The following is a 13,355-nucleotide window of genomic DNA, read 5'->3' on the forward strand; positions in this document are numbered from 1 at the left end:
TCGATTTCGTGATCCCACTGTGGACGCGCTAAACCGATTTTATTAGATCTGTTTTGTAATATCGGTTTAAGCTAATTCGAAATAATTGTGCAGTGTAGACGTACCCATAGCAAAGAGTACCTTATAATGGAGTTAATAATAGACTTCAAAGAAGTTAGGAGCCAAAATTAAATGTGTGCATCTATCTAGCGGAGAAGTCACAGAATAGGTGTATAAGCATTATGCACTTGCTGTTTTTGTTATCTGTACTGCACTAATGTTAGAGGCCTCAATGAAACTTACAGTGAATTTGCAGACTTACCTCATTCAATGCACACATGCGAGCAATGGAGCCAATGTTGTTGGTGATAGTGACCAAGGTAGCTCTGGCCAGGTCCTCTTTACTTATGGAATCTCTTTTTTCTTTACTCATCATGTGGCCAAAGCTGTGTTGGAAATATCACAATCTTTTTTATTCTAAGTTATTCAGAAAGGTTAAATTTCCACAAATCCACTTTAGTAAGCTTACTATATAAACAGTTTTGCTTGGATTTCATGCTGACTCTGAGCATAACATTAAGGTTGCCAACCCTCCAGGACTGGCCTGGAGTCTCCCACAATCAGCATCCATCTTCCAGTGAGTATTGAAAGCAATCCAGCAGATTTTTTATACTTATTTTAAGAAAATGACATTATGTCACGTTGGGAGAAAAAAAAATCTCCTGGAATAGCTTCAGTCACAGTTGGCAACCCTACATAACATGGACATGTGAGAAAGGACGTCTTAATAAAGAAAAACACAATGGGTGAATACAACTACCATAGGTAAACGTATTTCTTTCAAAATTACTGTATTTTACATTAAAATAAATTGTATTTGCTAAACTTTGAATATTTTTATACCTTATTAGAAAACAAAAACAGGAGAGAGATCCTAAGTAAAAACACCATAATACAGCTAGGTGACTGTTATATACAGACAGAGGACATAGGGTAGGCACTGAGTACTCAGTTTAGTGTGCACAGCAAATTTCTACTAAGGTCTTTGAAAACAGCCAGTTAAATACGTACCTTGATGCTACAGCAGATCCTTGAAGGCCAAATCGTTCATAGTCTCCCCCATAAATATCTTTTACCAGTTTATCGACATTGGTGCTGTCTCCTTTAGCTGCCATTTCTAGTGCTTCTTCAAAAGTCTCACAGCCAGTCAGCAAACAGCACAGGCCCAGGAACGTTCCACCTCCGAGACTAAAATGAGAAGAGAGTTCATAGGCATCAGGAAGCTCTAAGAAGCGTCATCCACACATTCTCTGTCTCCTGCTTTTACTTGCTTTTTGCATAGCTCCTGTCTAGACGTTCACATCTCCTGATTTGGAATGATGAGGAGACACATTCTAGGCTGCATCTGTGGTTACGGCCATGCCCAGTAGAATCTCCATGATTAGAAACCAGGGGATTCTAATTATGAAGATCAAGCTGGGAGGACTCAAATCACAGGGATGCAGCCTACAGCATATTGTGCCTCGCGCAAACCCATGGATAGCCATAGACTTGGAACTACAGCTCAAGCACCTGTGGGCAGCGCTCTAGCCATCTCTCCCTGGTCATAGGGGCCAGAGTGGAAATCACTGGTAATCAACAACCAAAGCATCCCAAGCCAGGGAGAAATGGGCAAGGAACAGCCAGAGCTGGGCACCTAGCAAGGGACCAGCAGCCCAGCCAAAGCATCTCTCAGCTGATAACAGAAAACAGCGAGATACTCTCCCAGCCCAGGGCAAGCTACAATCCTAGAAACCAACTGCAGCTCTCCAGTCCTGGGCAAGATGTAGCTGGGGAAAGCCACAAGCAGCAGCCAGGGTTACTTACAGGTGCCAAAGCCAGCAAGGGTCATGGCAATTCTTACATTTCTTAAGTTTGTTCCGTGCTGCAGCCTTGCCAGGCTTCAGCTCAGATAATCAGGACATTTGTTGGTTATGTAAATAAAGTAATGCATATTTATCACACGCATTTTAGGATGTTGAATCAGCCTTAACAGATCTGAGCACCAACATTTTTTAAAGTTGAATTTATATGTGAGCTCAATGCAGGGCCACCCGGGGGGGGGGGCAAGTGGGGTAATTGGCCCCGGGCCCCCACGAGAGTTTTTCGGGGCCCCTGGAGCGGGGTCCTTCATTCGCTACAGAGGCCCTGGAAACACTCTCATGGGGCCCGGGCCCCCAGAGCATCTTCCGTGGCAATTCGGCAGCAGAGGGGTCCTTCCCCTCTGGGACCCGCCACCAAAGTGACCCGAAGACCCACGGCGGTAGGTCCCAGGGCGGAAGAAGTCCCCCCGCCGCAGTGCCGAGTCTTCGGAGGCAATTCGGCAGCAGCAGGGGGGGGGGGGGGAGTCAGTGTCCTTCAGCCCCAGGACCCGCCGCTGAAGTGCTGGGTCTTCGGCGGCAATTCGGCCACGGGCGCCCCCCGCCACCAAAGGCCCCAGGCCCCCTGAATCCTCTGGGTGGCCCTGACTCAGTGCAGCAGGAAAGCCCTGTAGATGACAATCCTCATATATTACATCAACTGAGCTGAATGCACACACATCTCCAAACTTTCCTGTCAACATGCCTAAGTCAAGGCAATGACGGAGTAGCTTGGCCTGTTCACTCCTTGACCTCTTTGCTTAAACAAGAGTGACAATGAGTCCAAGGTGGGACAGTATTTCTATGGAATGGACAGCTGTCCATCTAGAAAATGAACTATTAATTCATTCCACAAAAGGTTACTTGCTGCTGATCTAGGTCAATTTAGAACCAATTAGATAATCTCAGATCTGAATACTCACAACAAAGTACCACTACAGCATGTTTGATGTTTAAGCAATAAGAAATATACATGTTATCATCATTCAGATTTTTGAATTAGTTAAAAATTATTCACATAACATTCAGGATCATGGGCATGATTCTCCTCTTACAACTCTACTGAAGTCAATGGAGCTATGGTGTGTAACAAGACATCCAAGTCCGACAGCTTTAAAGGGTGTTTACTATCAGTTTGTTGTTTGTACTGTATACTGAGAAACAGACAAATAGTTCAAAACTATAGAATGCTAAAGTCGAAGGAGTTTTCAAGGTCTCCTGTGCATCCAGACTGAAAATATATTATTCATGGGAGGAAAAAAAAACAAAACAGAACATACACATCTATATATATAGGCTGAAGTCAAAAACATGTTCTATATATTATGTATAATGAAAAATAGTGAAATGTTCAGTGTGCCTTTAGTGCTTAAGAAATCTATCCATAGGTCTGAATATACAGTCAAGCTTTACAAAGAACAGAACATTAGTGAGTTACATATCCCCTACATCAATCAAAAAGAGGAGTGGGGAAGGCAACAGAGTGTTGCCACAGGTTACTCATTAAAAGAGTGGGAGAAGAGATGCAATATTGGGAGGCTTTCATATGAATGATGGACTGACAATGAAGGCGGTGTCATAGAAAACAACAAATACAATTAGAAATATTGCCAAATGCCCCTGTAACGAGGCGGTCTGGTTCCCTGCTGCCCTGGAGAGGGACGAGCCCCTTTGGACACCAAAGTGGGTGGAGCCAGTGGAGCTTGCGCTCACTCCCCAGAGGTCAGGGTGCAGGGCAGGAAGTACAAAAGCCCAACCACAGAGCTCACTAGATGCTTGTGGCCTAGCTCCCGGTGAGGAGACTCCTGCAGTTGGCGACCGACTTGAGGATTGGCCAGACCAGCTGAGGCCTGAAGCCAGCCAGACCCCGGAGAATCTGTTAAGCCGGCCAGTGGCAAGTTACCCAGAGGAGCTGCCAAGCCTGCCGCTCATCGGGTACCCAGAGGAGCCTATGGTGCTTGATTCCGTGGAGGACACCGTCACGACGCAGGTACGTCTAGAGGGGGAGTTAGAGCCGATGTCAGTGTGTTGCAGTCAGGATCCCCACTGACCCAGCAGTGGACTGTCTGCCGCTGCTAGGGCCCCGGGCTGGGACGAAGTGGAGAGGGCCTGTGCCCCCACTGCCACCCAACTGCCCCACCCTGACCCAGGGCCTGTTATTTAACTGTTTGCTCAACCCTTGCCTGAGGGCCTGAGCCACAGACTCTCTATTGCCCCTCCCTGACCCAAGGCCTGGGCCTGTTGTTTAACTGTTTGCTCAGCCCCTGCCTCAGGGCCTGAGCTGCTGACCATTTGCTGCACAGCCAGGCTAGTTCCCCAACACACCTGACTGAAGTAGTGACACGTCTGGTTACCCGCTGCCCCGGAGTGGGACGAGCCCCGGCCGAACCCCCTAAACCCCCAAAACTGAAGAAGGAGATACCTAATTATCATTGCTAGAGAATTAAACAAGCTGTGAACTACTGTACCAAACTTCATATTTCTTTCATACTATTAATAGAAAAAAATCAAAAGGATGTTAGCAAATGCTTCAACAATTTAAAACCACCACCACCAAATTTTTAGTTTAATTAATCTTACTTCCAATATTCATCACATACAGGAATATTTTCATTCCCTAATGTATGAATTGCTATAGTATTTTATGCTTAGCTATCTTGTATAAATCTGTTAGTTTTTAAGGTGACACCTGACTCCTCGTTGTTTTTGTGGATACAGACGAACATGGCTACCACTCTGATACTTTGTATAATTCTTGTAATTTTTCTATATAATTAAAAAATTAATTACACGCTGCTGTACTGAAATAGTCAACAGCAAGTGAAATAATGTAGTATTTTGGTTTTGAGAATGCAAGCATCTCTATGAGGAGAGGGCAACTTAAAAATTCAGTTGTGGTCCCTAGGTCCCTGGCAAAGGCTCCCCAGCAGCTGCAATGGATTGATGTATCTCCAAGCTGTCTTCGATGGAGGGACAATGAGGGAACTGACAATAATCTGACCCCATATATATAGCATCCTTACCTGGTCCCTGTAACTCTTTTATAGTTGTCCTTGGAATATACTGCTAGGATGCTGACCCCTGAGCCTATGTTAACCAGCAACATTGGATATGGATTATCAAGGCAGTAAGGCTTTTTCTGACACTGTTCCGGATCTGTGGGATTTTCAAAATAATAGCACTCTGGCTGGCCATTATACCCAACAGAATCAACATACAGCAGGCCCTGGATCAAGCAGTCCAGCTCATCCAGTTTATGGAGCTGCAGGTCAGCAATCTGGAAGAGACCAAGAAGTTAATAAATGAACATTTGTTAGTTCAACATATGCAACACAGAGAAGGGCAAAAGGCTCTGATGAAGCACTTTGTACTGTTTGAGTTGCATAATGTGTCACTACTGAAATAGCCAAAGTTCTATTTAAGCCAGAAGTCAAGTAAAAATGGATTGTTGTCTGCCCAACAACAGGCATATTACAAAATAATCAGTACTATACAGTACAGTAACAGTTTTCAACCTTTTTTCATCTGTGGACCCCTTCAAGTTTTTGAATGGAGGTGCGGATCTCCTTGGAAATCTGAGAATCTGCAACCCCAGAGGTCCATGGACCACAGGCTGAAAATATCACTGCAGTACAGGCTTCAGGTTCCCTTTGCCTTAAAGAGATTTTCTGGACTACTTGCATGGCAAACTGCTGCCACCAAGTCAGAGTTCAGATTAATCAGAAAACTCTGCAGGGAAACCTACTCTGCAGCTGTTTAACAGTATCTGACATGCATAGACAGCAGCATTTCCCAGGATGCAGTTATCTATTTATTCAAACATTCAAATCAAACACTTCATTGAAATCTAAACTTAAGTAACTTCATAGCTAAAATACCACCATCCCCCAGTCCAGGCTTTATGAAACAGAAAGTCGGGAAAAAAATTAAATGTGTAAGATGTGCTATTGGCACATCACAAAATACAGAATTATTAGTAAAGATTTATACTTCTACAGCACCTTTTTATTCACCGATTTTAAAAAACTGTTTCTTGCTTAGGTTATACAGGTGGATCAGTTTAGGATGTCTCATGAAAACACATATTGGAAGTCATTATCTCCATGATTTAAATGCAAGAAACTAATCCCATGTGCACAGAAATAATCCTTGATAATGAAAGAATATGGCAAGAAGAGATATAAAATAATTTTTGTCTAAAACAGAATGTTTTCCTATGAAACATCAGAAGCTACCCATGACTCAAGCTTGGCATAACCTATTACTTAATAGGCTCAGACTGACTGTTGCTTCCTGCTTGTATAATAGGACAGTTCTGTGGGAAGTATCTCTTTCAAGATGACACAGGGGCTGAGTCCATATCAGGGGAATAAACAACAAGGGGGAAGGATGCAGAGATAAAAAAAATATAACTATCCCCTGCTCAGGTGCACTAGGTTGCACTGTTTACATGATGAACGAGGAGAATTAAAAGGAGCTGGAAAAACTAAAATTTTAAAGAAGTTTTATAAAAACTAGCCTTAAAGCTGCTTTATAAACATGCTGATTTGGAACAATCCCCAGTTACTAGATTGCCACTTCTCTAGTTGAATGAACAGCAACCAGGAAAGATGTGCTCCATCCTGAGACAGTTTCAGATGAACCCCACCATTCCTCATTAATAATGGAGGAAATAATTTTCTTGTTTTGCTAAATGCAACCACGAGGTTAACTTTTAATTGCCCCAAATTCAGAGTAAAGTTTCCTACTGGAACCATAACCCTCTCCCAATACGTGCATATATTATAAGGATCTTTCCTCACAGTCACACACCACTGATGCAGGAAGGCAAAATACTACATACTGTAGATGCATCTGTAGACAGATGCAATATGCACAAATAGCAAAGGAAAATTCACTTTTCTCTATTACTGAAGGAGTGGAATGAAATATAGTTACTTTCCAATACATTTTATTTGTAACTCGCATCACACATAGTTCAGTGCTGTGTGAACACACTGCATAATAAACATCTGATATAATATGTATTAACAAGGGGCCCTAATTAGTAGTTATATGACCCTTTATTCTGACTTTCAAAAACTTGTGGACTTAAAATCTCATTCAACATTGCACCACAATCATCTGTAAATGTCTGTCTCTCTCCAATAAGTCAATTTCATATAATGAAAAGTATAACACAGCCCTAAGAATGAAAGAACAACCTGAAGTATCAATATCAAGAAGAATGTTGGGAACAAAATTATGATTCTGACAGCAAAAATTCTAATTTCTGCAACTCTTGGGATCCATCAAGAGCTCCATTAGAGAGAAATGGAATCTAGGGGAAATAGAGGAGGATCTAACAGATCTGCTTGCTGCATCCAGGGGATGAAAAAGTTTCAATCCATGTTAACAGGGAAATGGGAATTTGCCCTGCTTTCAGGTGTCTGTGCTGGGTCAGTTGCTGCACAATCATCTGAAAAAAGTCCTTCCTTTGCTCTTTCTCACAAAATATTCCCAGCAAAAAAATTACTAGAGAACAATTATTTTACCTCATTACAAAACATATTTTGTCACAAGTTTTGCCCCTCAATTTAGCAGGCTTAAAGTTCTTTATAATCGTTAATTATTTTAGCTTCAGAACACCTTTAGGAGGTAAGTATTACTCACTCACATTCTACAGGTGAGGGAACTGAATTACAGAAAGCTTTATTTGCCAAATATCATACTATAAGCCAGTGGTAGCATGAGAAAGAGAATCAGGCCTGTTCATTAACCAAAATCTATCCTTCTTCATAGAAGTGACTCAAGTAGCTTGTCCACATCAGAAAATAGATGTTGCCTTAGACCTCAACCATGGTATTGAGTAGGTCTGTTTCTTTTCTGGTGACATCATTCTACCCTGCCACATTCTGATCCACCCTGGCTTCAACCTTCCAAGACCCAGTTTTGCTGAAAAAGAACCAAAATTTCGTACACAATGCATGATAAAGGTTGAAGATTTATGTGAAAGCTTTTACATTAAATAAGGATGGCCTCCTGTAACTTCAGTGCATTCGCTGATATTTTCCAGCCTTCTATCATCTCTTTCACATGAGAAAGTGAATGTACAAAGCCAGCTCCCCTCTGGCTGAAGCTGCCTTCCCCAGGAAGTTATTGATAACAAGGATTCTGCTGTCCATTGTAGCGTCTCCCCAGCTCACAACACACACACAAATTTAATTTTAGGTTGGGAGGATGAAACAGCTGAACAAACAAGCAGGACTCTTGAGGGGAAAGATTGGAGCTTATGAAATTTACAGTGAGTTTTACTTCTTTAAAGTGGGAGTCATTTCTTGTTTTTTGTTACTGCATTGCACAAATGGCTTTGTTTGGGACCTCCTATTACATTTTTATTGGAGTGTTCTGGAAACAGTTATGATGGCCACAAAACAGAGAGGTTCTTAAGAAGGCCTGAAAAACCATCAGGAGCAGGAGGTTATGGACAAGTTTATCTCAAGCTTGGAAACTAGTGTGATCATAGAGGGGGCAATGCCGTATTCTACGCTTTCCCTAAAATAGGTAATTTCCAAAGATAGGCAGGTTCCAGGGTTAGACAGTGGGGTACAGTGGTGTCCTGGAAAAGTCAACAGATTCTACAAAAGCCACTGTTTGCAGAACAGAGACTGCTCCATCTCCATGCCCACCTCCAAATATACTACACCTGCTCAAAGAGTATATTTTTCAAATGCTTTCATCAAGACCTTTCTGGCAGGTGTAATAATGAACAAAGGGAGACCAAGAGGGGTATAAGTTGACTTGACTCCAGGGAGAAAGAGATGACACCAGACAGTTGTCACCAGGGAAGTGACAGCTGACACTGTGAATGGGGCCTTTACTGATTGATTTCCCCCCCAGTATAGGGGAACATTTCTTGCATCTTTGGGAAGGTTTAAGTCCTTGACATTAGTAAAGTAATTATCCATAGGAAAGTCTGACCATGCTGGATCAGAGTAGAAAATTCTTTGCAAGTAAATGACGTGTTTGAGGCCAGGTCTACGCTACAGAGCTATATTGGTATAAGTACATCACACGGGGTGTGAAAAATCCATACCCCTTAGAAACAGTTTTACCAACCTAGCTCTCCTCCCACCCCACCACGCGCTATGTCAATGGGAGAAGCTCTCCTGTCAGCGTAGGATTGTCTTCACTTAAGCACTACTGAGGTGCAGCTGCATTGTCTTAAATGTAGACCTGCCCTCACACTCCAATAACAAAGAATAAGATGACTCAGCCCAGTTCAGGAACATCAGTGGCTAAATCTGAAATATTTGCAAGGAAATATATGGTCTCAGTAGGACCTGCCAGGGCAGAGATGAGTATACTTCTTTTTTTTAAAATGAAGTCAAAAAGACACATACAAATTCAATTGTATTTGTGTTTTCAAAACCAATTCAAACAGTTACAAATTTTTTGGGTGTTCTATATAAAATCTGAATTTTAGAATCCCATCTAAATATAGCTTAAAGTTACAGTTGTTCCTTTCTGGGCTTTTCTTGGAAATACGTAAACTTATTTCTAATATTTAATATTTTGCAAGTGCATTTTTAAACCAATTGTATCAATTGCAATAGCCCCACTTGCTACAGTTCTGGTTTTTGTTATGACTTCTCTCTCTTCCAGACCTCACTCTAATTTTTCCATTTTCTTTTGTATAACAGATCTCCCTCTCCCCCACACCCCGCTAGAATGGTGTTCTCCACTTCCTTCCTTAATATTCTGCCTCCTCCCCACAAAAATCTCTTTGAACCTACTTCTCTTCTAGTTTACCTCATTCCTAGTCACCCCCATTCGGAGTTTGGAAATCTATCCATACACTTACAAGTCAAAGAACAAGCCATACTAGCAACAGACTGACATGAATGATGGGTGGGGTTCCACTATTTAAGGGCAGTCCCAATCCAAGCTGGAGAGAAAGGGGAGGTAGCTAGGATACCCACCAAGGTGCTATTCCTGGACCTCCCTCCTCACTTGAGAGGATCCATTTTTTATATCAGCCTGCAGATAGCAGGTATCTGATAAGTTTTAAGATCCTCTCTCCCCCAATCTCCTTTGGAAGCTGGAGTGAAGAAAAGAGCATTCTCTGTTCTCCTCACCAGAGCTTCCTGGCTGCTAAGGGTGATGGTGACAGTAAGAGTTTTCACTACTTTACCTTTCCCAAAATTCCACTGTTGACTCCTCTGCCCCAAGGTGCTTCTAGCCTTCTCAAGCAGAAGAAGAGTAAAACTAACAAGAATTTTGTCTGTATCACAGCTACCCAAAGGATTCTGAATAACAGTGGTAAAACTGACACCATTCTTCTGTATCTTGGAGAGCTATGGGCAGCAATAGAGACATGGGGAGCTGCCTTTATGCAGTCAGCATGGCACCCATCAATTTGTTCACATCAAGGTTATCTTTGCAATCATCGGGCCTTTTAAAACAAAAGCTCACATTTTCCAATAGCTGATGGCACTCTTTGGGGAATCTTCCTACTGGGTATGTGAGCAAGTGGATTTTTCAAGCCCTGCATAGAAGGTATAGATCAAGATTCCATCAGTAACAAAGAACAGCCTTTTGGAAATAACAAATATGTAGTGAATCACTAAGCAGATTTTCCCTATTCTCATTTATGTGTACTTTTGCTCCACTGTTTCATATTATTTAAAAAGTAGGTAAGATGTATATTATAAAATTAATAGACGTACACTAAGACAATTTGCACCTCTGGAATGTATTGACTTATAATTGTTCACAATTTTAATGAACACATAAATATCATTCCAGCTTAAAATGACTAGAAATAATTTATACGGACAAGTTTTCATTACACTTTGAGTGTAAATTTAATATGGAAATATTTCAGCTTTCAGGACATGACAGGATCCACCATCTGTCAAAAATCAACCCTAACCCTATTACTTTCCATTGCGGTGACTAAAAATACATTTTGAATTTGCCTGAAAATGCCTAAGGTTGTTTAAAAAGAGAGTTCACAAATCAATTTTAAAAGGTTAGAAACGACCTTCCCCATTCCCACCCTGGTAGTGCCTAAAGTGCTTCCAGAGTTATCTGATTAGATTGATTCTCTATAGAATAGAGAACAAGGTCCCCCACTAGACCCACTGAAATCCAGAATTTTGCCACTAACTGCAATGGGAGTAGTTCTGATGTCAGATTTATCATTCACAAGCTAAATAAATATAGTAGGGAAATATGCCAGTCTTTTACAGAAATGTCAAAGATCTGGAGGCACATCTCTCACCTCACATCTCAAGTGTCTCTCATCTACACTTTCTCTGTAATGTAAGTCAAGTGACTGAGTTATTTCTTGTTATATTACAAAGCATTTTATTGTGGAAGAAACATGCATTTTGGACAGACAGAGATTCCAGAAGAAGGTAAAGAATTTTCAAAGGATTTATATTGCAGGTGAGCAAGCAAAGAATCCCAGACATAACCTGAAATAGAGAACCTGATGCCTAAGCACCCCTTCGCAGCGAAGGGTCACTCTGCAGCACCCTGCCTCTGACTTCTCCTTCTTCACTGGGCACCACAGTTCCACCTAGTTTTTCCCTTTTACCAGGCCCAAAGTACCTCAGCTTTCCATCACAGGTGACATGGCAGGGCTCCTCCACAGCTTAACAAGGACTCTCTGATACACCCAGTCTCCTTTAAATAAATTTATTTATCCAAACATAAGCATGTAACAGACCACCCCCCCATACACAAAAAAATTTCCCAAACCCGCAGTTCCTCAGCTCTCCCTTTGTCCTAGGATTTCATGGCCTATCCTGCCAGTGGGGTCTCAGGTAATCCTGCCACCTGCAGCACCCCAGTCCTTGCCAGCTCCCTTCTCATATCCAGCTCTGCTCTCAACCAATTCTGTTTCCCTTCTGGAACACCAGCCCCCAGAGCGACCTCCATAGGCACCTGACCCCTTGTTCCAGGAAGCTACCACAGGCCTACTCCTCTGTGGTTCTTCTCCCCAGGCACAGTCTGCTATAATCACTCCTCCTCATCCCACCCTCTTACAGGCCTTTTTCGCTCCAGGTACAGCCCTCTCCACCTTTAATTGGTTCAGCTGGGCCTAATAGATACTGACAACAGGGAGTTGGGCCTGGTCTACTCACAGGATCCAGCTACCCTGTGACCTATTACTCATGAAGAAGTTGACTTAATACAGACCAATGAAAAATGGTGAGAACTGAGTGACAAACTGCGTAAAGAAAAACTGCCAGCACAGCTAGCTCCCACGAACAGCAGTGCTGCCTGCTAGTAAATGCAACCAGTAAAATCATTCAGGAAGGAAGGAAAAAGGCCAAGCTCAAAATTCTACCATATTACTAACTCATTCTTGTTCATGTTCCTCTCAGAGGATTATATATTGCCCTCTGGCTGATAAGTGAAATCACAGAAATAGGCTTAAGAGATGAATGAATCCAGCTGGATCCTAGAACTCCAAAGAAGAATGCTCAAATGCCAGAAGCACAGCAGCAATAGCCTGGGGAATTATCAATCATTTTTGCCCAGGACCACGGGATGATCCCCAGGCACTCCTTTCTCCTGCACTGTCCTAAATCACCAGGGTTTAAAAACGGCCTACATCAGAGAAGGAGACTAAACAGCAAATCCAGCTGACTGTGGCATAGGAGATTTTTACCCGCCTCCCTGTTTCTGCAACTAAAGGTTTCATTTTCAGAGGTGATGAGAACTCACAGTTCCCTCTGACTTTTCTTTGAAATTGCAGGCACTTAGCACCTCTAAGAATCTGCCTTTGCAACTCAGAATTGGAACAGCTCCAAATGGTGAGCTATATGGTGATGCTACTGGACTGCTTTCAGTCAGGCAACCTTCTTCAGTGTAACTCTAGTTTCCCTGGTCTACTGAATCTAGTATCTGAGGAAGAAGGTACAATTGTGTAATTTCTGCAGTTGAGTGCCACTCAGTTTTGCAGAGATTCTGGATGAGGTTTGCTGATCACATGCAACAGTCCTTTGTCCCTCTTGATTTGTGGAAACCAATGGGAAGTGCTTAGACGCATTATGGCAAGGATCAATAATGCAGGAAAAGTGTTTCTAGGCCCTAGAAGCTATACTATACCACTTCTCCGGTGGTCCCATAAACTTGGGCAAAAATAAAGTTTGATTTTAAAATGATGTTTTAGCTCCTAACATTCTGAAGATGTTGAGGTAAGGGAATCGTTTTATTTTCAGTGTAATATTTAATCATTTATTGTTTTAATTACACATTGTGACAAAGTTCCTCCTCTACCTTGGTGGGTCCTGCGCTTATTGGCGGATTTTTTCACCTCAGTGATCTTCCCCTCTTGCGGAACCCACAGTTTGGGTCAGCTCCTCCTGTGTCTGATCAGGAGTTTGGGGTTCCACCCCAGGGCCCTGTGGATCGCAGCTGTCTATAGTGCCTCCTGTAACAGCTGCATGACAGCTACAACTCCCTGAGCTATTTCCCCATGGC

The 13,355-nt window shown here is 42.4% G+C and overlaps 1 protein-coding gene across 1 annotated transcript in view; it reads right to left on the minus strand.

Moving 5' to 3' along the window:
• The window catches only part of PANK1 (pantothenate kinase 1), a 42,781-nt gene that overhangs the window by 10,670 nt on the left and 18,756 nt on the right, over positions 1-13,355 (minus strand). The window contains exons 3-5 of the mRNA XM_075072688.1: positions 4,901-5,154; positions 1,051-1,227; positions 302-425 (exon numbers count right to left, since the gene is read on the minus strand). Of these exons, the coding sequence (XP_074928789.1) occupies positions 302-425; positions 1,051-1,227; positions 4,901-5,154 (555 nt within the window). The remainder of the gene's footprint in view (positions 1-301; positions 426-1,050; positions 1,228-4,900; positions 5,155-13,355) is intronic.

The sequence above is a fragment of the Chelonoidis abingdonii genome, chromosome 15, assembly GCF_003597395.2.
Source record: "Chelonoidis abingdonii isolate Lonesome George chromosome 15, CheloAbing_2.0, whole genome shotgun sequence".
NCBI lineage: Eukaryota > Metazoa > Chordata > Testudines > Testudinidae > Chelonoidis > Chelonoidis abingdonii.